The 26,920-nt window shown below is 43.9% G+C and overlaps 1 protein-coding gene and 1 pseudogene across 1 annotated transcript in view; one reads left to right on the top strand and one right to left on the bottom strand.

Moving 5' to 3' along the window:
* The window catches only part of SLC6A4 (solute carrier family 6 member 4), a 39,821-nt gene extending 14,031 nt beyond the window's left edge, over positions 1 to 25,790 (top strand). The window contains exons 3-15 of the mRNA XM_077165416.1: positions 152 to 609; positions 1,091 to 1,225; positions 1,720 to 1,939; positions 2,863 to 3,001; positions 3,692 to 3,826; positions 4,829 to 4,932; positions 7,273 to 7,400; positions 8,656 to 8,768; positions 9,458 to 9,589; positions 10,579 to 10,678; positions 12,254 to 12,354; positions 20,310 to 20,477; positions 25,604 to 25,790. Coding sequence (XP_077021531.1) covers positions 267 to 609; positions 1,091 to 1,225; positions 1,720 to 1,939; positions 2,863 to 3,001; positions 3,692 to 3,826; positions 4,829 to 4,932; positions 7,273 to 7,400; positions 8,656 to 8,768; positions 9,458 to 9,589; positions 10,579 to 10,678; positions 12,254 to 12,354; positions 20,310 to 20,477; positions 25,604 to 25,678 — 1,893 coding nt within the window. The 5' untranslated portion in view covers positions 152 to 266 and the 3' untranslated portion in view covers positions 25,679 to 25,790. The remainder of the gene's footprint in view (positions 1 to 151; positions 610 to 1,090; positions 1,226 to 1,719; positions 1,940 to 2,862; positions 3,002 to 3,691; positions 3,827 to 4,828; positions 4,933 to 7,272; positions 7,401 to 8,655; positions 8,769 to 9,457; positions 9,590 to 10,578; positions 10,679 to 12,253; positions 12,355 to 20,309; positions 20,478 to 25,603) is intronic.
* On the bottom strand, positions 14,087 to 16,119 carry LOC143685650 (disks large-associated protein 5 pseudogene; annotated as a pseudogene).
* Positions 25,791 to 26,920: the final 1,130 nt, after the last annotated feature.

The following is a 26,920-nucleotide window of genomic DNA, read 5'->3' as shown; positions in this document are numbered from 1 at the left end:
TATCGACTCTCCTATAGCAAATGAGATGTCTTCACATTGAACAGATGCATTTGTAATCTGATTAACTAATGTCAGTTTTAGGTATATGATGACTTAATTCCAAAAACAAGTGCCTCATTTTATTCTCCTTTTTTTTTGCATGCCTTCCCAGCACAGCTGTCGGCCTCGTTCTTATAAAGCTCTGAGGAGATCCACAGTCTCAAGGACCAAAGACTCGATTCAGGTCCTTGGCAGATGGACATCAGTCTCCTCCGCTCCCCTGCAGAATGGAGACCACGCCCTTAAATTCTCCGAAGGAGCTGTCCCCGTGTAAGGATGGAGAAGAGTGCCAGGAAAATGGAGTTCTGCAGAAGGGTGTTCCTGCCCCAGGGGATAAGGTGGATTCTGGCCAAATCTCCAACGGATATTCAGCGGTTCAGGGCTCTGGTGCAGGGGAGGACACCCGCCACGCGGCCCCAGCGGTCACCACCGCCCTAGTGGCCGAGGTGCATCTCGGGGAGCGGGAGACCTGGGGCAAGAAGGTGGATTTCCTCCTCTCCGTCATTGGCTATGCGGTGGACCTGGGCAACGTTTGGCGCTTTCCCTACATATGTTACCAGAACGGCGGAGGTCAGTACTGCCAGGAGGGCCGCGTCTCTCCTGCCTTGTGTCACTATAGGAGTCTGGGAACGTGCCGCCTAGACTGTCAGGCTAGTCTAAAAGACATCCTCAGTCAGCCACAAAGCTTAGGCCCGCACGTCTGAGGCGCTTTGCTTTACGAGGTTGGGGACTAGCTCTCCCCCGCCTGCGCCCGCCAGGTCTCCGCGCCCTGGGTGCCCGCTTGCGGCAGCGGCGCTGTCCTGCCCGGTGCCTTAGCCGCGCTCTGCCCCCCGCGGGGCCCGAAGCCAGGGAACCGGAGTCCGCGCTGGGCTCAGCGCTTCCGCGCCTGGTGGCTGGTTCTGCTTGGAAGAGTCCAGAGGGATTCGATCTGGTCGAGGGAAAATGGGGAGGGGCTTCCCGAGTCTCAGACCCCCCTAGGCCTGTGCACCTGTGTGAGGTCAGAGGGGGGCACGCGTGGGCTGGGAGTGAAATCGTCTCTCCTCTGCCTCAGGGGCGTTCCTGCTCCCCTACACCATCATGGCCATTTTTGGGGGGATCCCTCTCTTCTACATGGAGCTCGCGCTGGGCCAATACCATAGAAATGGGTGCATCTCAATATGGAGGAAAATTTGCCCGATTTTTAAAGGTAATTGAAGGGCTTGTGGGTGGGTGGGGGAGAGGAGCCTTCCCGGGAAGTGGTGATTCCCGTCAAGGGGTGGGAGCTGGGGACCTTCTTCTGGAATCAATTAGGTCTTAGGCATGCCTGGAAAACGACTTGTGTAAGTTTTTGGCTGCTCAAGTGGTATAAAATTGTTAAAGGGAAACAAAATAAATGGAAATTAAAAGCAAACTAGGTAATGTGTTTTAAAAAAATTATTATTTACATAAAATAAAGTGAATGAAATTTTTTAAATGTTAATGGCCGTCACATACATTTCCTAAAATGTGTCACCTTGCAGATACATGTAAGTGATTTACTGGATTCCCCCCCCCCCCCCATCTCTCAGAGTCCTTGGGGAATGTACATGAGTGGCCGTGCCGTGTTTCACCCTCCTGTGGGCACGGTGCCCTCCAGTGCCCTGTTCTGGTCTTTGACAGTTGCCCTTTGAACTTGACCTCTCACCCTCCCCTGCTGCCCAGGGATCGGTTACGCCATCTGCATCATCGCCTTTTACATCGCCTCCTACTACAACACCATCATGGCCTGGGCCCTCTACTACCTCATCTCCTCCTTCACGGACCAGCTGCCCTGGACCAGCTGCAGAAACTCCTGGAACACGGGCAACTGCACCAACTACTTCTCCGAGGACAACATCACCTGGACTCTCCACTCCACGTCCCCTGCTGAAGAGTTTTACACGTAAGTGCATGTAAGTGAGGGGGCGGCCTGGGGCGGGGCCGGCCTCACCCCTGGCATTTTGGCTTCTGAGGAGGAAGGCAGCTGTAAGGGGCTTTTTTGCCCCTTCCCACTGCTTTCTGAGAAGCACGGCTGGCAGGACTAGGGAGTGGATGTGAGCGAGGTTGTGGCAGGGCTGGCCCCAGGCCGGAGTTGGCATTAGGAGAGTCCTGCCTTGATGATTCTTTAGCTTGGCCATTCTGTGCCTCTCCTCTCCTTTCTGATGCACCCAATGTACCCAGCCGATGTCTCCCTTCACTTTCCAAAATTACTCCCCTGCATCAAAACACCCCTTCTGCCTGGCACTCCTCAGCCAATTGTCATGGCAGCAAAGCCTCTGACAAACCATCTCGAAAAACTTATGATTTGGGTGCACAGGTGGTTCAGTGGTAGAAAGCTTGCCTTCCATGCAGGAGACATAGGTTCGATTCCCTGACCATGCACCAGAAATAAAGCTCATGTTTTAATAAGCTGATCTTGTAAGTGGTTGTACACTTTTTGGAAGGAGGGAGCATTCTTTAACGCTGGAATTTCAGGCAGTATGGCAGCCTGGAGAGAGCTGCTTTGGAGTAGGATGGGGGCCCGGTCCCACACATACAGATCTTCATGTACCAAAATGCTAGGCCTGTCGGTGACACGTTGGGGCCCCCACCAGGAAAGGAAACCTGGGACGTGTGCTCCTGGGCTAATGCTCTTTCCGGGGTCATTCGGTCGTATGTGCCCCTGTAGGATGGGCAGGGCCAATCCCAGTCTTCCGAGGCTCACTGACTACCTGGTCCTTGGGGGGCAGTGTCCATGTTTTTCTCCTGCCATCCTCCTAGGGGTGGCACAGGCTGTATGTTCAGGTCCCTGTTCAGACCCTCTCATGGGCCTCTCTTTCACCCCAGGCGCCATGTCCTACAGATCCACCGGTCCAAGGGGCTCCAGGACCTGGGGGGCCTCAGCTGGCAGCTTGCCCTCTGCATCATGCTGATCTTCACTGTTATCTACTTCAGCATCTGGAAGGGCGTCAAAACATCTGGCAAGGTGAGGACTCTGCTGCTGGCCCAGGTCTGCCAGGGAGTCCCATAGGGTCTCAGACTCAGGACCCCATAGGCTGGATGGCCACAGACAAGGGGACAGTCATTGTTCCTTTTAATGCCAAGCCTGCTCCATGATTCACAATCTCTGTTCACCCAAACTATTAGAAAATTCTCCGAATGGACCAATCCCAAGAACCATTATTTAATTTTTGTTCCCCAAAATTATTTTTACCCATTGGTAGTATCACAATTAATTATAGTGATAGTAACTTACTGAAAACCCATCACAGACCAAATTCAGTGCATTATATACACTGGCTGACTTTATTGTCTCTTGTTAGGTATTTTCCCCATTTTACAGATGTGAAATGTGCTTAGAAGTAGTAGCTGGCAGTGGCCAAGCATTGAATCAAATCACTGTCAATCTGATTCTAAAGTTTGTGATCTTTTCTGCCACAGCACCTTGCCTCCTAAAATTGCAGAGAAAAAAAGGTAGAATCTCCTTTCTTGGAGCTTTTCAAAAATAAAAGACATGTGATAGGCTTGAAAGTTGGTTAAATGGGAAATTTAATTTTGTTATTTATGTTACCACAACTGAAAAAAAGAAAAAGTCCCAGGCACCCACTCGCTGTGCTCCTGCCCTGTCTTTGGAATGGCACAGTGAGGACCTGCATTTTTATTTCCTTCCTTCCAGGTGGTGTGGGTAACAGCCACATTCCCGTATGTCATCCTCTCTGTCCTGCTGGTGCGGGGAGCCACTCTCCCTGGAGCCTGGAGGGGGGTTGTCTTCTACCTGAAACCCAACTGGCAGAAACTTCTGGAGACAGGGGTAAGTTATTGAGGGAAAAGGTATGGGCCTGCCTTGTCATTTTACTTACTGAAGCTAGTTCTCCTGCAAACGGGACAGGGTTCTAGTTTGCTAGCTGCCCAAATGCAATATACCAGAAACGGAACAGCTTTTTAAAAGGGGAATTTATTAAGTTGCAAGTTTATACTTCTGAGGCCATGAAAACATCCAATACTAAAGCAAGGCTATAGAAATGTCCAATCTAAGGCATCCAAGGAAAGATACCTTGGTTCAAGAAGGCCAATGACTTTCAGGGTTTCTCTCTCAAATGGAAAGGCACACGGTGAACACAGCGTCATCTACTAGCTTTCTCTCTAGGCTTCTTGTTTCATGAAGCTCCCCCAGGGGCACTTTCCTTCTTCATCTCCAAAGGTCTCTGGCTGTGTGCTCTGTGGTTTTCGTGGCTCTTTTGTGGCACTCTCTCTTTCTCCAAAATGCTTCCTCTTTTACAGGATTCCAGTAAACTGATCAAAAACCACCCGGAATGGGTGGTATTGCATCTCTCTCTAATCACAGTTAATACCCACAATTGGGTGAGTCACATCTCATGGAGATAATCTAATTAAAGATTCCAACCTACGTCATTGAATAGGGATAAAAAGAAACAGTTGCTCCCACAAGATCGGATCAGGATTAAAACATGGCTTTTCTAGGGCACATAATCCTTTCAAACCGGCATAGACAGTGAGGGACAGCTGAAATTTGCTTTCCATGTGCAAATACATCTGCTTTAAACCAGAAATATAAGCATGAAAAATATGGTTGCGGTCAGAGGGTTGGTGTATGACTAAATGATAGGAAGAGGAATCACATTTGTGCGCACTTGATATGTGACTGTTCCTGGAATGAGCCTGGAGCACTGGTTTCTCTCTGGTCCTCTGCACATGGTCACGTGGAGCCACGGGAGGTGCAGATCCTGCTGGTGCCCAGATCAGCCTCGGCCTCAGCCCCTTGCCCCCATCTCTTACCTCTGCTGTGTTCCAGGTGTGGGTGGACGCTGCAGCTCAGATCTTCTTCTCTCTTGGTCCTGGCTTTGGGGTCCTACTGGCTTTTGCTAGCTACAACAAATTCAACAACAACTGTTATCAGTGAGTACCTGGGTGCCCCAAGCAGAGCTTGAAAGTGGGGTGAGCAGGAGTCAGCTAGTCTGGGGGGAGGCTACAGGACAGAGTCAGCTCAGGCCATGATGAGACAGACCGTCCCCTCAGGGGTGCCTCAGACCCTGACCAGGTCACTTGGCTGGAGCACACCCTGGTCATAACCTCACCCACCTCTCAGAGGATGAGAGAGGCTCAGGCCATCTGCATTTTGTGAAAGTCCCTGCATATATATATATATATATACACACACACACACACATAACTTTTTTATTTTGGTGAGATATCCATATACAACATAAAATTTCCCATTTTAACTGCTTTCAAGTATTCAACCCTATGAGAGGTCTTGTACATTTTTTAAAATTTATTAATTAAAAGAAATTTAACAAACCAAATAAAACATTAAAACATATAATCAGTAATTCACAATATCATCGCTTAGTTGCATATTCATTCTTTCTTAGAACATTTGCAAAAATTCAGAAATAGAAATAAAAAGACAATAGAAAAAGAAATAAAACCAAAACAGAAAAGAAAAAAAAAGATTATACATACAATACCCCTTACCCCTCGCTTTAATTGATCACTAGCATTTCAAACTAAATTTATTTTAGCATTTGTTCCCCCTATTATTTATATTTATTCCGTATGTTCTATTGGTTTGTTGACAAGGTAAATAAAAGGAGCATCAGACACAAGGTTTTCACAATCACACAGTCACATTGTGAAAGCTATATCATTATTCAATCATCATCAAGAAACATGGCTACTGGAACACAGCTCTGCATTTTCAGGCAGTTCCCTCCAGCCTCTCCATTACGTGTTGAATAACAAGGTGATATCTACTTAATGCGTAAGAATAACCTCTAGGATAACCTCTCGACTCTGTTTGGAATCTCTCAGCCATTGACCCTTTGTCTCATTTCACTCTTCCCCTTTTGGTCGAGAAGGTTTTCTCAATCCCTTGATGCTAAGTCTCAGCTCATTCTAGGGTTTTTCTCAATCCTTTGATGCTGAGTCTCAGGATTTCTGTCCCACGTTGCCAGGAAGATCCACCCTCCTGGGAGTCATGTCCCACATAGACAAGGGGAGGGTGGTGAGATTGCTTGTTGTGTTGGCTGGAGAAAGAGGCCACATCTGAGCAACAAAAGAGGCTCTCTTGGGGGTGACTTTTAGGCCTAAATTTTAAGTAGACTTGACCTATCCTTTGTGGGGTTTTAAGTTTCATATGAACAAACGCCAAGACTAGGGGCTCAGCCTATAGCTTTGGTTGTCCACACTGCTTGTGAGAATATCAAGAATTCAACTTGGAGAAGTTGAATTCTCCCTGTTCTCACCATTTCCCAAAGGGGGCTTTGCAAATACTTTCCCACTCACTGATCGAATCACTCCAGGATTCACTGGGGCATCACTCTGGACAAACCAACAAAATCTCATGTCCTACCTGAGATTCCAAGTACTTATGGTGTTCAATCAAACTATCTTCTTGTACATTTTTTAAAACACCAATTTAAAAAATTCAAAGCAGGCATACAAAAATTGCAGCATACATTAAATACTTACAGTTAACTAGTTAATTTGTTTAACCAAAATTTGTAACGTGATAAATTTTTTATGGAGGCATACACAAGAAGTGTAATGATCAAACTATTTTGACTGACACAAAATGCCATGATTCTTGGGCAAAATCTCATTTCAGAATTTTTGACAAAAAAGGGAGAGTTACACCAGTAATGATTTAAATATCACTTATCGTCTTTAGACTAAACCTTATTTTTGTGGTCTACCATAGATAGAAATTTCCAGCAATCTAATTATGCTGCTTGCTAGATAGTTCACTATTAAGGGGGAAAACGGAATTCATGTGATTGGACAATGTGGTCTTGTATTGGGACACCAGCCTGGAGCTGTATGATGAGATCTTTTAAAAGTGTTAGAGTAGCTCTGTGGCAGTCTCATGACTTCATGTGCAGGTAAAGCCAAAAGGCTAAATCTGAGGCTGCACTCCATCCCATGCCCTATTTCTGGGCAAGCCCTGTTTGAAATTGAGTGGACTGAGCTGTGCTATTTTGTGACAGGACCATCTCTGTAAGTAATCCCTGACCTCCTTTTCTCCCTGGCTGTGTGTGGTGAAACGGCCACTTGTGCTCCAAGGCTGATCTGACCCATCCAAGAGCCCAGACCTTGGGGGAAAGGGAGGGACACAGGGCAGATCTGAAGACCCTTTGAGCTAAGCCTGCTCATCAAGGCAGGGCAGGTACACAGGCAGATGCCCCTTAGACTTCTAACCTCGGAAATGTCTCAGCTGCCTTGGATTTTCTACTCCAGAGACGCCCTGGTGACCAGTGTGGTGAACTGCATGACAAGCTTCATGTCGGGATTTGTCATCTTCACGGTCCTCGGGTATATGGCCGAGATGAGGAATGAAGAGGTGTCTGAAGTGGCCAGAGATGCAGGTGGGACCTTGGATTCTGACTAGGGCTCTTGCTCCTACTGAATTACTTTGCGTTCAGCAGGGCCTGGGTTACTCTTTGTTGCTCTTTGGATCTTTACAAATATTTAACATTGGAGTTATTTTTAAATATTCATTTTCAGAGGTTTTAGAGACACCTACTGCCCTGGAGATCTCAGTGCATTCTTGTCTGTGCATTCGGGCCATGGCAGGGATGGGGCAGCTCCCTCGGCCCCCGGAACTGGGATCTTGAATATACTTTGGCTTGGAAATATGACTTGGATGATTGTTTAAAAATCACTGGGTTTGGGGTGCATAGGTGGGTCAGTGGTAGAAAACTTACCTTCTATGTGGGAGACCTGGGTTCGATTCCCAGACCATGCACCAAAAAAAAAAAAAAAACAACAACAGTGGGTTTGGGCTCTGTGTCTAGGTGACCAAGCCTAGTAAGCAAATGATCAGTAACACCTAGAACTTCCCCTTACACAAAAATATAGCTGACATTGCCAGTCTACTGTTTAATGAGGTTTTTATGGAAAAAAGAAAAAAAAAGTTGAAAAAGAGGTGATAAGATCTAATGGACGGAGTACCGGGGCTTTCTTTTTCTTTTTCCTTGCTTTTTTTAAGCAGTTTTATTGAGATATATCCACATACCGTACAATCCATCCAAGGTGTCAGGGGTCCTTGCTAATGTACTGTATCCTTGGTCTGATGGGGTTCTCTGGTCACCCCCACGCCCCAAAGAAGGGCATTCCAAGCTTGCCCATGAGAGGCTGCAGACATCTCCCTCACACAGTCAAAGGGACGACAAGGCAGCGGGTGTCTTTATTCCAAGGCCTCTATGGCTATGGAAATTAATTTAACAGTTCCTACTATTCTGAAGCTTCAGAGACATCAGAGGGGAGTAAGTGCTGTGGAACTTTAGCTATAAATCCTGGTCTCCTGAAAAATCACTGATTTGTTATATAGGGGAAATTATTATTCTTGGGTACAGCTTTGCTAGCCTTCCAGTGTGGGGTTTGTTTCCGTCCTCCATGCCGGTTGAGGGCAGGCCCCTTTCCAGAGGCATACCGTTCCTTCCCAGCCTCGCAAGCCAGGTAAGACGGAGTGGAGGGTGAAGAAGCTTTTGGTACGAGTCAGAGTCTGCATGTGAGGTCTCGTGATAAGAAGCTGTAACTGTTGGTGTGGCTGTTTTCCTCCACAACATCTTTGGAGGACAACTCTCAGCGACCACCCCTGCCTCTCTTCCTCTGTCTCAGGCCCCAGCCTCCTCTTCATCACATATGCAGAAGCCATAGCCAATATGCCAGCCTCCACGTTCTTTGCCATCATCTTCTTCCTGATGTTAATCACTCTGGGCTTGGACAGCACGGTGAGGCAATGGGGAAGGGAGCAGGCTCTGGGAAGGACAGAGAAGAGGAGGATGCCATGCCATTCCCTCCCATCTTGGCCATCCTGGGAAGTGCTGGCTGCTCCCTCCTGGTCCCCCCAACACCCCTATTAGCCCCTCATTCACCCCTTAGCACTTACCGGTCTCATGTATGTTAGAGGGTCATTATTGAGATAATGTGGGTAAAGAGCCTGGCGTTGAACAACAGTGCCACAAAAATGTTCTGCACTGTCCTTTGACCAGACAAAGGACACTCCTAGATGGCACCTAAAGGCCAGGGCAAGGTCACTCTTGTGCCCTTCCCAGCATTGGCTCAACAGCTTGTACTTATTATCATTGAGCAAGTCTCAGTTTTGAGTTGGTCTTTCTAAGACAACCAAACCCTTCTTAAGACCTTGAGGCACTTCACAAATAGAAGTTCTGTCCACGTGCTGTATTTTCCTTCCTGGATTTCCTTGGTGATGGGTTCTACCAGACAGTGTAAAATAGAGAAATATACTTCCAAGTGTTTTCATGGACCAGTGAGTTGGAGAACTGGTCATGATCAGCTTGACTGGTCACTCCGCAAGTCTACAGTCCCTGGGGGGATGCCCTCCTTCCCTCCTGGTCACTGTCCTAGAAGGTAACAGACTTGTGGCAAACCTTAGTGACCACTTGCATGCCCCTCTCAGTTTGCAGGCTTGGAGGGGGTGATCACGGCTGTGCTGGATGAGTTTCCACACATCTGGGCCAAGCGCCGGGAGTGGTTCGTGCTGGGTGTGGTCGTTACCTGCTTCTTTGGATCCCTGATTACCCTGACTTTTGTGAGTACCACAGTCTTCAGCTTTGAGATGGCCTCCCTTGGGGTAACATAGCTCCACCAGAAGTTCTTCCTTTCCTTGCATTCCACACAATGCCCTGGCTTTGGGGCCAAATGAATAGGGAGGGGGCACCCCTGCCATTAAAATTTGTCATCAAGGATAAGAAGAAACATTGTTTCTGGCATCATCTGCTTGTAAAATCAGTGCATGGTATCTGGAGGCTCTCAACACTTCATAGTAGATCCAGCTAGATTTCAGGCTTGGCAAAATATCTGGAGAAAAGCTAGGATTTGCTTTTCCAGTCTATTTCCACTCCTGAGGGCTGCTCTCATGGGACTATTACGCTAGTATATGGAACATCTGGAGGCCGGTGCCTTGCATCTGTAATGATGTGACTTTGCCTCTTCCAGAGAACTTGCAATGGTAAAGAAATCCTCTCCAACAATATATTTTTTAAGTAGCTGAGGCCAGTACTGGAAAGTATGCCCCAGGTAGCACCCGTGGGCTCCTCAGCTTTGTGTCCTCCCGACTCAGTGCAGACTTACAGATGGGCATCTTCAAGGCATGACCCTGACAGCGCTGGAGCTTCTGCAGCACAGGGGGTCCTGGCTCACACGCAAGGGAGTAGTGAGTTGGGACAGAAGGCTAAATCATGGCCAACATGCTCTGGGTGGAAACCCTTCAGTTTCAGCCTTTTGAGATGGGTATTCTACAGGGTAGAGTACACCAGAGATGTGCAGAAAATAGACGGAAGTTGAAAATAGCAGCTATTTGGGTTTGTCTCTTAAAGCTTAGTGGGGAGAGGAACCAAGTGAGAAGAAAGCACTCCTTGATGGCAGGAAGAGGGGCAGAGGGACGGAGTTAGGGCTACTCTGCAAAGGCCACTCCAGGAGACAGGCTCTGGGATACTTCTGTGAGGTCCGAGGTGGGTGTGTTTCAAAATTATCCCACAGTAAGGAGGGCTCTCATCAGGCTCCCTCTCTTCTTTCCAGGGAGGGGCCTACGTGGTGAAGCTGCTGGAGGAATACGCCACTGGGCCAGCGGTCCTGACTGTCGTGCTTATCGAAGCAGTTGCCGTGTCTTGGTTCTACGGTAGGATGTCTGCCTTCGGGCAGCTCGTAGCCACAAGGCAGAGAAGGCCAGATGAAAGCAGGGCCAGATGACAAACACGGCCTCCGGAGAGGTCTGTGAAATAACCTCAGCTGACGGCCTTCTTCAGAAATAGACCATTGTTCCCCCTGCAATCTGTAGAAAGAATTGCCCACACTTTAGAGGACTATTTTTTTTGCCCCTGCTGGGTTTAAATGTATATCTGGTGGAGACAGGCTAAAGCAGTTCCGAATAGCTCATCCACAGTGGGTGCTACAATCCCTGTTGGTTCTAAGAATTGAGCAGAGAACAAAGAGCCAGTGCAGTGTGAATGTGTTTTCCGAGTGTACAATATATTACGGTTTCTTCGAGGGGGCCCTCAATTTGAATTCTGCAAGTATGAGTTCCCTCTAAAGCCCCAGGACAGAGCTTAGAGGCTTATCTTCTAAGGAAGAGTCCAGACCATGCCTGTCTGCATTACCTGCCCTGGTAAAATCTCCAGTTCATCCCTCTGATTCTGGGGTGGATTTCGGAAGGGTGAAACCATCTGGGGTGCAGAGGGGGCAACTGACATGGGAGCCAAAGGGCGGGGAGCCCCAGGAGCCCCTGCACAGGGATGGGGAGGGCACAGGTGATCGAAATGAAGGTTCAGAGATGCCTTATTTCATCTTTATGATCAACACACTAACCTAAATAAGGAGTGTTATTTCATTCTAAAAATGTCTTATTTTCCTAGCTGCTATGATAAAATAACTTTAGCATGGTAGTCCTGACATCTACCATGAAGAAGGGGGTCCATATCATGAGTTACACATGGGCCCCGGTTTTTCTTAAATGAAATCCTTGCCACCTCCTCAGTCATTCAGAGGCTAAAGTTCAAAGTGTGTGATTTGCTACCGACCTGCCAGGGGCACCACGGGTCGCTCTTGGGAAGCACCCGTACAGCGTACTCCTCCTCCTCAATTTCTCCCCAGTTGGAGTTCTCAGCTCCCACTGCCATGCCAGCCACTTTTTAAAATAGAAGAACCTTGATCTTGAGCTGGCATATGGATGGGAAGTGGTGTGGCTAAAACTTCCCTTGGAAGTTCCCAGTGTATGATCAAAGTCCCCTTAGGGGGGTTTGCCATTACCAGACAAAATTCAACCTTCTTTTCTATGATAAGGATAAAATCATGTGGATGCTGAGATTTAGAAAGACAGTGTGGGTACCAAGAGGGTATATTAGGCCCCACTGCAAATGTCTACCCAACTTCCGACTTTTTGTAGAAAGAGGTTTGCTTACTATAAAATGCAGCTTTGTAAATAACAATAATAATAATAATAAATACAAAAACTTTTTAAGATAAAATGCAGCTTTGTGACAATCCTCCAATCCTACTTTCAGACTGGAGGGTGCCCTGAGCCCCTTCTGTGGGAACATTCCAGAGCTGCTTGTCCAGGGCAGGAATTCCAACTGCCTTCCTCTTTTTCATTCCCAATGCTGGTCCTGGTGACCCTGAGTCTCCTTGAGGATCCGCAGATGGAAGGACAGTCCATGTCATCTCTCAGTCGTCCTCTTTCTCTCTTGGATGATTTTAGGCATCACTCAGTTCTGCAGTGACGTGAAGGAAATGCTTGGCTTCAGCCCTGGATGGTTTTGGAGGATCTGCTGGGTAGCCATCAGCCCTCTCTTTCTCCTGGTGAGTTGTCATTTCCCTTCTGCTTCTCACCCTAAGGAAGACTCACCCTCAAACACTTATGAAAAATAAGCATTATTACCCAGAGGGACCAGCCTCTCCAGAATATCAAGCAGTCCACCCCCCTATCCTATATTATCGACAGCCCCTTCCAATATGAAGAAGTAAGAATGGGCATAGCCCAAATGCCCCTAAAGATAGGGAGAAAGATCAAAGGAGAAGGAGGAGTTATAACAGAGTAGATAGGATTTAACAAATGAGTATGACTGCTGAATCATTATTGATATTTCTTTTAGGCTCCAGTGTCCTGGAGCAGGTAAGAAGAAACACCTAAAATTGTGGAACTGTAACCCATATAAAACTCTGAAATTTGTTCTATCATTAATTGTTGCAGTATGCTTTGAAATTTGTTGCTTTTCTCTATATATGTTATTTTTCACAATAAAAAGAGTAAAAAGTAGAGTTACAAGCCAAAAATACAATAACAATAAATTAATAAATGTTATTGAAGTGTAACATATATATAGAAAAGAGTACAAATCATAAGTGTAAAGATCAATGAAATAATATTTATCGAGCACTGAGTGCCACACCAGACTTTGTGCTAAATTTACAACCACTGTTTTTTTTAATTTTCAAATATTTGTGTCAAAGTTTAATATTATATTTTGAATAAATGGAAGAATGCTTCATAAGTAAGTACGTTTAGCTTTCAGCTTATGCATTCTAAACAGGTGTGGCAAGAGACAGTAAACGTTTTATTCTGCATGGTTAATATACAAAATATCCCAACTTCCCTGTAGAAATGATATCATATCTGAAACAAACTTTGAAGAACCCTGAATATTAAAACATTACATGACAATATATAAATGGATTGAATAGAAATGAACAGAACTACAAATCCTTCAATTTTTCAAATATTCTAAGAATTTATCAATGATACGAAGAGAAAAATTTTTGAATTTACTTTTAAATTCACAATTCTTCTGGTCGTTCTCTACCGAAGGGCCTGAGTGGTGAAGAGGTCATCAGGTGACAACCAAAGGAAACATGTCTGGCATGTTCTTTTTTTCATTACCAAAAGAATTTATTAGGCAAATACATCCGTAGATCAACTCCAAGGGTTTGGTTGGAAAGCCAACGTGCCTTTTAAGGCAGAGGAATCCAAAGTCACACACTTCTAATGTTATTCTGTGACAATGTGTGGGAAAAAGAAGGATCCGGAATTTTAGCGCTTCAAGCTAATCAACAGACAGATAAGCCTCCTGGTCTGGTATGTTCGGGATGTCTCCTTCCACATGAGTAAAAGCATAACTGCAGTTTAGGCCTGTTGAATCAAGAAGCTGGCATTTGGGGGTGCAAATGTAGTTCAGTGGTAGAATTCTCACCTGCCATGTGGGAGACACGGGTTCGATTCCTGACCCATGCAGTTCACACACCCCACCGCCCCCCCAAAATTCAACAAATGGTGTTGCAATAACGGGGTAGTCACATGGAAAAAGACCCACCGTACAGAATACAAAAAAAAAAAAGAGCTGGCATTCAGTAGTGAAACTTTTATCATCTTTTAGTACTGACTAACATAAAGAAATTTTAATTTCTTCTTCCTGTGAGATATTATTTTGTAATGGGATAATTTTTTTCAGGGCTATTCATCAAAACATCCTTTGCTATCATTGAAGAATTCAGTTTCATTCCCTCCCTGGCATCTGAAATTTCTTCTTTTGTGCCATTTCGCCAGCACATAGCTATAAATTCATTCTTTGACTGGGTAGACAATTTATTCAAAGTTTATCTTATTTGCTTCATGGTTTACTTCAGTTAAATCTTGAAATCCAGGACTACGGGGTATCTTCTACTATACTGTTCCTGATTTCAGAAATATTTGAAAGCAAAATCTTCTTATCAACAAGGGTGCTCACATTTGGCAATCTGAGGATTCTCTGGTGACGTACGTTGACTTAGAAAGCCCGTCTCAAGCTTGCTGAGACATAGCTTTGCTGACAGATTTAGGGGTTCTAAGTCTTTCAGAAAGATGCTCAGAAGAGACAGGAAGTCCTGAGAATGATTTAACTGGACTTTCCATTCTGAAAAATTCAGCAGTAAACACTATTTTGTCAACTTCCTTTGTTACTAAAGAGGCTGCTGCTTCAGCGTGTTCTTCCTCTTTAATTCTATCTCTCGTTGCATTTTTCATGGCAGCTAGGTGGCTTCTAGTTGCAATTCTTCCGCCATCTTCTTTTTTTGGTTTACCTGCCACAAGAGACAACTTTTTTCCGTCAGACTTTTCTGCTCGTTTTATTGTTTTACCACCTAGATGCCTCAAGTTTGCTCAGCTCGTTCAATTTTTGGTTTACGTTGTCTATCTGAAAACTCACCATATCCCAGAATTCATCCAGTTCTATACAGGTTGCCTCCTTTTCACCATGTTTATATTCACAGCCACTCACTAGTCCTTCAAACTGTTTGAACCTTACCTTCATAAGGAGTCCTGTTTGACCAGCTGCTGTGTGAATAAGATCTTTAGCGTCATCTGGAATGTCCAGTTTAGTGTCATCTGGAATGTCCAGTTCAAGTGTCCTCTCCCACACAAGGCATTGTAACATTAATTTCTCAGTTTCTGACTGGAGAATATGTCTGAAATATGAGACATCATGCTGTGGTGGATATATCTGGCCTCCATTTATTGCAAGTGATGGGACAACTTCTCATATTGGTAAACCATTTGATTTTTAGTAGTAGCTTCATTTCTATTTAAGACATTTTTTATTTCAAGCTGTGAGAGAACCCAATTTATTTGAATATTGCTATACTGTCTCAGTAGAGTAAGTTTTATAATAGAGTGCCAAAATTTCTTTTGTTGCTTCTTGAGTCTTATCAACTTCTGTTTTTAAAGGGGTTCAGTGTAACTGGGTATCAAGAAAGCATTGGCAGATGGGCCACGGTGGCTCAGCGGGCAGAGTTCTCGCCTGCCATGCCAGAGACCTGGGTTCAATTCCTGGTGCCTGTTCATGCAAAAAAAAAAAAAAGCATTAGCACTTCTGGGAGTCATGGATATTGCTTGATAAGTCTTTAGGCTATCCAGTGGCTGAAACATAAAATCTTTACATGCAAAGCAATTCTTCCCAGTATTTGTCTTAGGTAAGCTTTCCATTTTTGATAAGACTCCATAAGGATCCATTCCATTTGTTGCGCTGGTTTGTAAATACAAAGTATTTTATTCACTCTCAATTTTAAAAGAAATATCCTTGTCAGGTTTTGTTCCTATATATTTGACAGGTGTTCCTTTATTTGGTTCCTTTATTTCTGGTTCATTATCATTAGTAGCTCTTGAGACGGGCTTTGTGGTGGTGGTAAATGAGAGCGCATTGGCAGTCTGCTTTGCTACTTGAGTAGCTGATAGAGTCATCCTTGCTGATGAAGGGACTGCAGGTTATACAACTTTTTTCTCTTTGTCCAACACTTTCTTTTCAGAAGTTAGTCTTTGACCAGATTGGATTGCTTGAACATCACTCCTATTATTAGCCTTAACCTGCTCCGTTTGATCTTTGGCCTTGGACCTTGTAATTGGTATAGAAGAAGGAATATCCTTTTTTGGGGGGTGGGGGGGCTCAGCTTTCAGAGCATTCTTGTTTGAAAGAAATGAAAAAGAAAAGAAGGCATATCAAGTGTATAAAGATCCACTTTAAATACTCCTCGTTTAGCTTTCTCTCTCTGCTCTCTCAATTTTTGAAGTTGCTTTTCTTCTTTGTATTTTTGGAGCATTTGTTTTTGTTGATCACCTAGAACAGCTTTCATTGACCTTCCCTTGACATTGGCCTTTTCTGAAACAAGCTCCTGAGATGTTTCATCTAATTCAACAAAAATTCTACCTTTCAAGATTGGAATATTGATGTCTTTCAAGCCAAAGTATCTATTTTGGTTGTATTTCTCATGTCTTTTTTCTTTCTGAAACAATGATTTCCTATAAGCAACTCTGGTTCTAATCATGTCAGTATTTAAATCCTTTCTGTGACGACTGGCAAAATGTAGTAAAGATATCCCGAGGCAGCTTCTAGCATGAAAGCTCAACAAAGCTAAAAGTAAAGGAATTCTCTTGCTCTGGAAGACCACTGCTGCCTTCAAAGAAGGAATCTTACATCCCGAGACTCTGCAAAATTCAAACTTCCATTGTCCTTTTCATCCTCACAACAATTCTATGAAATAGCTATAGTTCTGGTATCCCCATTTTATATCTAAAGAAATGGGGGCTTAGAGAATTTCCATAAAGGGTCCATGGTCACATAACAAATAAGAGCTGGGGCGGATTCACGCTGCTGCTCATGATGGCCCTGGGAGGGGCTAGTAATTTTGTATTCATAAATTTGTGCTCTTTTTCTTAAAGAGACCTCACACAAGGTCCTCAGACATAGGTATGAGTTAGAAGTAGACCTCACTTATTGCTTAAGGACCTGAATGAGGAAGTTAAGTTCCAAGGGCTGTTTTCCGTGTGTCCGTCTGGGGAGGGATGCTTGCCCAAAGATGCAGAAGCGCCTTGCTAACATCATCAGTGCTGTCTGCCGACATCGTCCCATGTACACTACTCCAGGCACGTCAGCAAGGGCAGCAGTTCTTTCATGTATCTGTAACTTCATTTGAGAGCCTTTTGATCTTTCAGAGCCAGACAGGTTGTTACACTATTCCTTCTCTCCATCTCCAGCTTATTTGGAGCTGGGTCATCCACTCTGCCTTAGGATAGCTCTGCCTTTGGCTTGCAGCTGTTTATCCCTTTTTTTTCAAAACAGCCCTGTTTGTGCTCTGTGCTTTGACTCTCTTAGGGGCAGCCCTCTAGTTTTTGTACGATCCACACATCTCACCACGAACGTGTAGGGCGGGTATGTGCTCCTCTGTGCCCCTGTGACACTGCATGTGCCTTGCTCGACCCCAGAAGCACCCCCTGACTTCTGTTCCCCAGGACCTCAGAGGCTGCAAAATCAAAACCCACGTTCGTCCAGAGCAGCAAATCCTGTCAGGGCAGGGCGGGCCCTGCACACGTTGGGTTCAGGCTGAGTTCAGCCTGGTTGTTCCTTATTCCTGTCAGCTCTGTGATGCTTTTAGGTAGCTTAATGTATATTTTAATGCCATTTTATTGCTATATATTCACATACCATATAATCACCCAAAGTACACAATCAATGACTCACAGTATATCATCATATAGTTGTGCATTCAACACCACAATCAATTTTAGTACATTTTCATTACTCCAAAACATCCAAAAAAATGAAAACATCCCATACCTTTTACCCCCTCTATTATTTATTTATTTGTTTGTCTTTATTTTTTTACTCATCTGTCCATACGCTGGATAAAAGGAGTGTCAGTCACAAGGTTTTCGCAATCACATGGTCACACCATAAAAGCTATATTAGTTCTACGCTCATCATCAGTGACCAAGGCTACTGGATTACAGTTCAGTAGTCTCAGGTGTCTCCTTCTAGCTATTCATACACCATTAACTAAAAATGGGTATTGATACAGTGCATAAAAACAATCTCCAGAATGACCTCTCGGCTCTATTAGAAATCTCTCAGCCACCAAAACTTTGTTTTGTTTCATTTCTTTAACCCCTTTTGGTCACGGGGCCTTTTTCAATCCCATGATGCCAGGACCAGGCTCAGCCCTGGGAGTCATGTCCCACGTAGCGGGGAGGACAGTGAGTTTATTTGCAGAGTTGGCTTAGAGAGAGATGCCACATCTGAGCAGAGCAAAATAAAAATATATATGTTTTTAGTTGTTTTCAGTGGGAGGGTTGGGCCAAATAACCTAACCCACCATTACCAGGACGGAGGACGTCCCAACATAAAAGGTTATTAATTTATATTATTACCAGTGCTGCTCACTAATCTACTTAATCCCTTCCTTTGTTTTTCAAAGGAAGAAGAGACATTGGATTAATTTCTTGAGGGCATTATAAATGTGTTTATTTATTTACTTTGTTATTCCTCCTCGAGTGAGGAAATCACGTAAGACCTGGGGAAGGCATGTGAGGCACAAATCTCAGTCACAAAATTTAAGGGGAGTCAAAAAAAAAGAACAACGCGGTAATCAAGATACACAGTATTCTAATGTAGTATTTTTTTAAAAAATCAAAATTTAAGCAAAGAAATCCATGATGAACAAAACCTCAAAATTTTTAGGTAAACACAGGATCTGACCTTATACTTGTCCGGCTCAGCTTCACCCAGCCCTGTCAGAGCCAGTCTTTTTAGATTATTTCAGAAAAATACTCTTTATCTCAATTTCTGAAATGTTGGTGCCCCCTTACATTTTTTGCCCAAGGTGAGTGCCTCACACATATCACACTGGCCCTGGCCCCGAGACTTTTGGTATTTTCTGGTTGTCTGGCAGGCTGGGTAAACTCTTGGTGTGCACTCTATGATTTCCTTTGCCCAGAAAAACCCATGTACAGATTTGGACTCAGACCCATTCCTCATCATTCCCGTGATGCTCGCTCTACTCACCTCCTCTAAAGGCAAGTGCTCAAGTGCCCCATTGAGAAGAGGCCATCTGTCTTCACTTCTGGGTTTACTTAACAGATCCCCTGCTCCGGGCTTTGGAAGGCTGCTTTAGATAAACAAGTGGTAGCGTACTAAAAATATTCTTTTTCATTGAAGCCAAATTACAAAAAAAAAAAAAGAAAGAAAGAAAGGAGATATTGTACATGAGCAGGGAGAGGCCAGGACCTGCGAAGGGGTTTCAGAAGCAACAGTTCGTATCACGGGCGAGAGCCTCGCGCTCTCAGCGGGCTACGCTGGGTTTTACACACCTGGCACCGACATGAGACAAGCGGCAGCAGGGCTGGCCCCTAACCAAACCCTCTCCTTCACATGTGCCAAAATTAGCTTCCTTTGTAGCTGGGTCAGGGGTTGAGGAGAGGAGCGTAACCCGGGAGGGAGGTTTGCGAAGGCGTGGGCTCCTGCTGTGAAAGCTTCCTCCCTGGCTTAGGATAACACTGCCCAGAAGACGGATGCGTGTTTAACAATTTCCCATTTTATTACCTGCAGACAAAGGGAAAAAAAAGATATAAATAGATATTTAACCACCCAAATAATTTACATTACTGTCTTCTTTATGACTATGAAATAATAAAATAAAATTAAATCAAGAGCAATAACGATTTTGGCACCGTGGTTACTAGGCAAAAACTGATATTTACACTCTCTCTGGAAACCAAACTAAAATAAGGAGACTCATAAACTGGGTGTCAGGAGCACATTGTGAAATTTCTCCTGGTCGAAATTATCACTGAATTTTCAAGTAAAAAGCATATTAAGGGGTTTTTTTCCTTCCAGAATTCCTTTCATTAAAAGGAACTGTGGCAGGTAGCATTCATTGTTGAGCTGCCAGGCAGCAGAGCTACCCTTGTTGAAATCCCAGGCTAAGGAGCTTAATGCAGAAAGCAGAGAGCAGAGAGCTCAAGAAACAGGGAGCTAGAAAACATACCCAGGAGCGTGGAGTCCTCTCCAGGTCTTCACAATGTTATTATCTGTCCTGGACACATGGTACCTTCCATCTGACCCAAAACAATCGCTGCTGAGAAATACAAAAGGAATGAGAACAAAGCAGAGAGAAATGACGGAGAAGGCCACAGGGAGCCCATTGCACAGAAAGGGATGCTGTAGCTTCCCTAATAATGTTCTCAAGCCTTGGCATCCCCACAGGGGCTAAAGTGTGTGTGGGGGGGGTGGGGGGTGAGGTAGAAATAGGATGATCACCTGCCTCGTTTATCATTGCAGCTTAGGTACAGAAATTGGTGAATTCTGTTCATTAGAGTTCAATCTAGGATATATCACATTTTGGAAATTTCCCGAAAGTATCTTAGCTTTAGCATTGGGTGTTCTTGGTATCAGAACTGTCTCAATCTGTGTGGCTATATTTAAGATTTTTAACTTTTCTTGGAATTTCTGTTTCAGTTCATCATTTGCAGTTTTTTGATGAGCCCTCCCCAGCTACGACTTTTCCAGTATAATTATCCTCACTGGAGCATCGTTCTGGGTTACTGCATAGGAACCTCATCTTTCATTTGCATCCCCACCTATGTAGCTTATCGGCTGATCAACACCCCAGGAACATTTAAAGAGGTATGCGCTGGTTGGTGTGCATGTGTGAGTTTGTATGTTGAGATTGGTGATGGTAGGGTTTCTGGAAGAAAAAGGTTCACTTGTTATGCAATTTTCAAAAAAGATAAATCCAGCATATGAAATTCGCCAGGAAGTTCTTGGTCTTGCATATTGGTGTACCTACATCTCGGTAGAACTCTAATGACTGTCCTGTAAAGCACATCTCCCATAAGCCTCAAATACACTGACAAAAGAGTGAGTTAACTGCCTGGGTGCAATCAGCTGGAGGTATGCATAGAAACCTAAATTTATCTGATAATTATCTTACTTCTGCTTGGCATTGGGCATGTACATCAGATCTATAATGTCTAGAGAGATGCACAAGTTTCTATTTCAATGATCTTAGAGATTAAAGTTGTGGTAGTTAGATTTAGGTGTCACTTGGCCACGTGGACAGAAACCTACTTCTGTTGCTGTGGACCTGAGCCAATGGCATGAGAACCTCATCTGTTGCTGATTACATCTGCAGTCAGCTAGAAGGTGTGCTGCTGCAATGAATGATGTTTGGTTTAATTGGCTGGTGTTTAAATGAGAGAGCTCAACATAGCACAGCCCAAGCAGCTCAGCATACCTCATCTCAGCACTCGCAGCTCAGCTCAGGCCTTTGGAGATGCAGAAAGGAATCACCCCGGGGAAAGTTGTTGGAACTCAGAGGCCTGGAGAGAAGGCCAGCAGAGATTGCCTTGTGCCCTCCCACCTAAGAAAGAACCTCAGTTGAAAGTTAGCTGCCTTTCCTCTGAAGAACTATACGTTAACTAAATAAATCCCCTTTTATTGAAAGCCAGTCTGTCTCTGGTGTGTTGCATTCTGGCACTAGCAAACTAGAACAGAGTGGAAATTTGTTTCTGGTCATTTTTCTAGTGGCAGTGTGACAAGTACTATTTTGAAAGTCATTGCCAAGTAAGGGTATTGCAGCAATATCATCATTTTAGCTCAAATAACAACGTCATACTTTTAACCCAAGCCATTGGAGTAAAAAAAAATTGCCATTATAATAGGATTCATTTCAGTAGTGAATAATGTACTGTAAAGATTTTAATAACCATTCTTTACATTTATATAGGATTATTTGTTTTCCAAAGCATGTTCATGTAGATTTTTTTCCATCTGGTTATCAAAATACCTTGTGAGCTGGATGGGCAGATATTATTATTACCATTACACAGACAAAGGCTCTGAGGCTGCAAATGGTCCTACTAAAATTTTCTTATAACTTCCCCAAGCACACACACAGGACAAGCAGGCTCGGAATCCGTGTCTTTTCACCTTTGCTTTTGTACTGAGGGTGTTCATAGTTTACTGATGTAGAAACTGGTGCTAGAGGTTCAGGAGAGATGAGTAGCCATTTTCCATCCGTGCTGCCTAAATTGGTAATTCAGCCACCGAGATTCTCAGCAATGTAATGCTTCACTTTACCAGAATTGAAAATGCCTGAGTTTTTATTTGTTTGGTTAAATTTATGGCCTTTGTGGCTGAAGAACCTGAGTAGTCACTAAAAACTCTGAAGTTGGTTGTTTTGCAGGGAACGAGCTCAAAGGTGTGAAGAGTGCTGTTTGGGGAAATTTAGAAGGTGTCGTAACCCGTAATCTCCTGAAAATTGAGGTGGGCTAGTCTGTGGACTCTCAAAGTAAAACTCGGACGTGAGACCCTCGCTCTAATCTTCCTAAAACATTCCATAGGAAATATGAAGCAAGAGTACATGAGGCAATTCAACATCCGCTCTTTCTGAAAACACCTACGTTCCCCTGGGCTCATTTCTTTTTCCAACACATTAAATTCCAGGTTAGCAGAGCTCTGTGGGAATTACAAATTTTCTACACCCAAACCAGTCACGTTCAGACATTCTTCTCAAAGGGCTTTGGGCCCTGGTGTTGCCTCTAATAATGTACTCTCAGACCCAGAGTTAGTGAATTCATTCCTTCAGATTGTCCTTTAGGGCAGTCATGATGGTCCATTAGCTCTGCTGATTCAAACCCAGAGGCTGAGGTCAGGGATGGGAACTCTAATTAGGTTAATAGAGGTCAGTATTCTTTGATCACAGACTGCACCTCAAATCCTGCATATCTTTCTTGCAAACTCCCCCTATTGGTTACAAAGGGAGATCACCCAAAGACAAGGGGTTACCACCCAAAGGTGTGTAAGCAGCGGAGCTCAGATCCATTAGCAGTAGAAGAAAGACTGATTGCAGGGTCATCTTCCCCATAGGCGAGTGGATGGGGCAGTAGGTTACAGGAAGCAGCAGGACAAGGATGCCTGGGAGGGAGAGGACGTGGTTACCTGTGGCAAGACACACACCTTCTCTTGACTTCAGTTTCCTCATCTTTAAAATGTGATTGTTGGTGAGCCAGTGATTGTATAGTGGATGGTTTGTATGGTATGTGAATATGTATCAATAAAACTTCATTTAAAAAAATTAACATGAGATTGCTAGACTAGCATTTCTCAACATGTGTTTTGAGGAGATATCAGTAGGTGTTACTGTTGGGAGTAAAGGTTATATGGTCAAGTAATTTTGGACAATGCTGGATTATGGTAAGGTTGACAGTTTTCTTTACTGTGAGACTTCTCAAAAGCCTTTGCTATGCCCATATACATCCTCAGTCTCCAAGAGATATAAAAGCATGTTTTTTGTCAAGTACCCCAAGGGACTAGAATTCTTTATAAGGAATAACCAATAGCCTTTGTGGGCACTGGACTTGATGTCTCTAACATTCTATCTGTGAGGGAGGGAGGCCTAGTGGTTTAGTTTGTTAAAGCTGCTGGAATGCGATATACCAGAAGTAGAATGGTTTTTAAAAAGGAAATTTAATAAGCTGCAAGTTTACAGTGCTAAAGCTGTGAAATGTCCAAATTAAGGCACCAATAAGAGGTTACCTTCACTCAAGAAAGGCTGATGACGCCGTCTGGAACACCTCTGTCATTGGGAAGTCACGTGGCTGGTGTCTGCTGGGGTCTTTGGGTTCTGGACACCTCTCTCAGCTGGGAGGGCACATGGCAACGTCTGCTAGCTTTCTTTCCTCATTACATAAGGCTTCCCCCGGGGGGGCCTTCCTTCCGCATCTCCAAAGGTCTCTAGCTGCTGTGTGGGCTTTTTTCTGAAATGGTTCCCTCTTAAAAGGCTCCAGTAAGCAGCCCCACCTTGAATGGGTGGAAATCTTCTAATCAAAATCATCTAATCAGAAGTTACCACCCTCAGTTGGGCGGGTCACATCTCCATGGAAAAAATAAAAAAGATCCCACCCAACAATATTGAAAGAGGATTGAAAAACTTGGCTTTTCTGGGGTCCACAACAGATTCAAACTGGCACACCTAGCATGAAATTTTGGTCTGGTTTAAAAAAAAAAAAAAAAGAGACCAGGGACAAGGTCTTAACTCTTCTGGGTCTCAGCCATATACAACATTGGAATCTGTGGAATGAGCCACTGCTTACTGGTCTAATTTGGAGGCTATAGGTACCTGCAGCCTGGAAGTTTCCAGGATTCATCCACTGGCTCCAATTATTGTTATAAAACACTTAATAACCTGTACAAAGATACTGAGAAGATGGCTCCTAATGGGTAAGCATTCATAGAAACATCAACAGGGATCCATTTCTTGGATTGGCTGGTTATCACCTTGTAGAAGGCCAGAGTCTGGCAAATTTTGAGGGTAAGGATAGTTTGACAACAGGAATGCTCCCCAAATGTGGAAACAAAAGGGAGTGTGGCATTTGAGGAGACAGGTGGGCAGAAGGGCAGCAGGATGGGTGGGCAGGGTTAGGGCACAAAAGCCAAAGTTCTACTTCATAATGATGTTTACTGCTGGCCTTGCCTCCACCATACACTTTGGTGCTCCCTTCTCTCTCTGCACACCATGGCATCTCTTAAGACTTGTTAGAGTGATCTATGTCCATCCCCAATTAACATGACACAGTTCTGTTTAATCAGTATGGGCTGTATATCCATCTATGGGGATGGATTATGGAATTTTGTCTTCTATGACTTGGCATGCCCTTATAACAGACAAGCTCTGCAGCAACTCCTGTTTAAGTGGATATCTACCATGAGATTCTGGTACTTGAATACTTATGTCATGAGTGACACAAAAGGCACAGTTTTATGAACTTCCTTCTCCTTAAATTGAGAATAAACTCTTAGAACCAGGAAATAAAAAAGATCGAAGGGGACAACATACTTTTTCAATCCAAAATAAAAAGGACAAATAGCAGAGCTTCACCTAAAACCAGTAAATTAAAAGATACTTTCAGATCCATTTTTGCCTGCTTACCATATATGCAGATTTTTGGCCAGCAGAGATTTTACTGAGTAACGTCATAAAGATTTTTCGGCGTTTCTGCCGGTGCTGTTGTTTTTCCTTCTCTACATCCCTTAACTGCTTCATGTCACACTGACCCTCAGTTTGAAGAGGCAGGCTGTGTATTTCATACCCAAGCCCAAGCATATTTCAGATCTGCCTTGAAGCTTCTGTTTATCTCAGCTATTTCTGAAGTAGACATTTCAGGGTTTTTTCCTGTGCTGAGTAGTAGATCAACGTGATCAATAATTTAAATGGTCATATCTCTTTAAATTTAATTACATAATGGTGTGCACTCTTGTGTGAACCAGTATTCATGTGCAATGGATTAATTAAATCTGTGATGACTTGACTGTCCCATGGCTGATATCATGTGGGCTGTGGCGTAGACTGCATTCCGGGCACAAGGAGCCCGGCTGCCGGAAAAGTCGGGGCCGATGTCCAGCTTTCCCTGGGGGGAGCCCCATGAAGATGACTCTGTCCAGATGCCCTTTCCCAAGTCATTCAAAGACATGTATAAGCCAGCAGAGACCCTGTTGAAGCATCATCATTTTCTCCTAATGGTTTTCTGAATTAGTTTACAGATGCTTGTGGTTCCTGAATATGCCATTTTAATCTGTATTTGAGAAAGGATAAATTGGGAATTCCCTTCTGAAGGAAATTCCACAAGAGTATTTCAACTTACTATTAAATACCATTTAAAATAGCTTTGTTTTAATATTAATATTGAAATATTTTTGTAATTCTGATAAATTACATAAACATTTATACCATCCTATTTTCTCCCCAACAGCGTATTATTAAATGCATCACTCCAGAAACACCAACAGAAATTCCCTGTGGGGACATCCGCTTGAATGCTCTGTGATATGCTTCAAGAGGAAAATGGCTTCCCGACCATCTCTTCTTCCAGTTCTGACCTTGTCATGCCTCGCCTTCTCTCCTCTAAATGAATGCGTTTCCAGCTCAGCCTGAAGATGGAAGAGCCTTCTTCAAAGAGGCACAGTCCCAAAAGACTATGGAGCACAGACTCTTATGGCCAGAACTCTCCAGGACATATTACTGTGTTAGGCTCCGTCTGTGACACAGCCGAACTGGTTCATTTGGGGCGTGTGAGGGTGTGTGTGGAGGTGATGAAAAAAAACCACCCTACCATCAGTTAAGATTAGGTCTAGAGTCAAGTCTGTGAAAGTCTCCTGTGTCTTTCCTAGTGTGGTCACTGGTATCTGACATGTTTGCTTGTAAAGCTTTCACTGTTCATGAGTGCATAAGCCATGTAGGAAAAAAACAGGGATGCTGTCTTGGTAGCCATATATTTTCTGAATAGCATAGAACTCTACAACTGGACTCTACTAGAACTCTCTAACTCTAACCCATGTGCTTCTGTGGAGTCAGAAGAGGAAGATTTAAGAAGTTGTGCTGAAAATAGTGTGTACGTGTGAGCATGTATGTTTGTATACTGTTGTGTCAGTGTTTCCTATTCCAAGAATTTAGGCCCATTATAAACTATATGAATTTCCTCTAATTTTTCTTACTACATTACATTAACAAATTCTGTCTACTTAAATGTGTATGTATGCTATTATTTGAAAGGTGCAATTACTAGGATGCTCTTCTGCCTTCTCCTTTTCCAATGGCACTATCCTAGCCCACATACCTTCCTTTATGTGCCAGCCTTTATAACATTTGCTGCACTTAATTGCTGTCTTCCTATCTCTCTTTGCTAAATGTTTAGAATGTCATTCCACAGGCACATCAAGCTATTTATTTTGTCACTGTGGTTTGTCTGGGAACTACTTTGAAGATAAATATCAACATGTGCACCTTCAGTTTTTGGTTGGCCAAATCTCTGGTTTAAGCTTTGTTTACTTTAAATGAATGAGTTTGACCATTCAGGATAGTTTGCTTTATGAAGAGAATATAAATCCAATTCTCATTTAGCCCTGGATATATAACTCTGGAACCCTGGCTTAAACCAGGGTCATCGTCAATTCAAGAGCAACTGGAGAGCCTCCCTCCCTCCCCACTCCAGCCATGTTGTGAACGCCCATATAATTTTGAAGATAGAGTCTTAAGTAAGGCTGATGGGAGAAGAACCAGTTAAGTGAAT

The sequence above is a fragment of the Tamandua tetradactyla genome, chromosome 6 (genome assembly GCF_023851605.1).
Source record: "Tamandua tetradactyla isolate mTamTet1 chromosome 6, mTamTet1.pri, whole genome shotgun sequence".
Classification (NCBI taxonomy): domain Eukaryota; kingdom Metazoa; phylum Chordata; class Mammalia; order Pilosa; family Myrmecophagidae; genus Tamandua; species Tamandua tetradactyla.
This window is presented reverse-complemented; position numbering and strand designations above follow the sequence as displayed.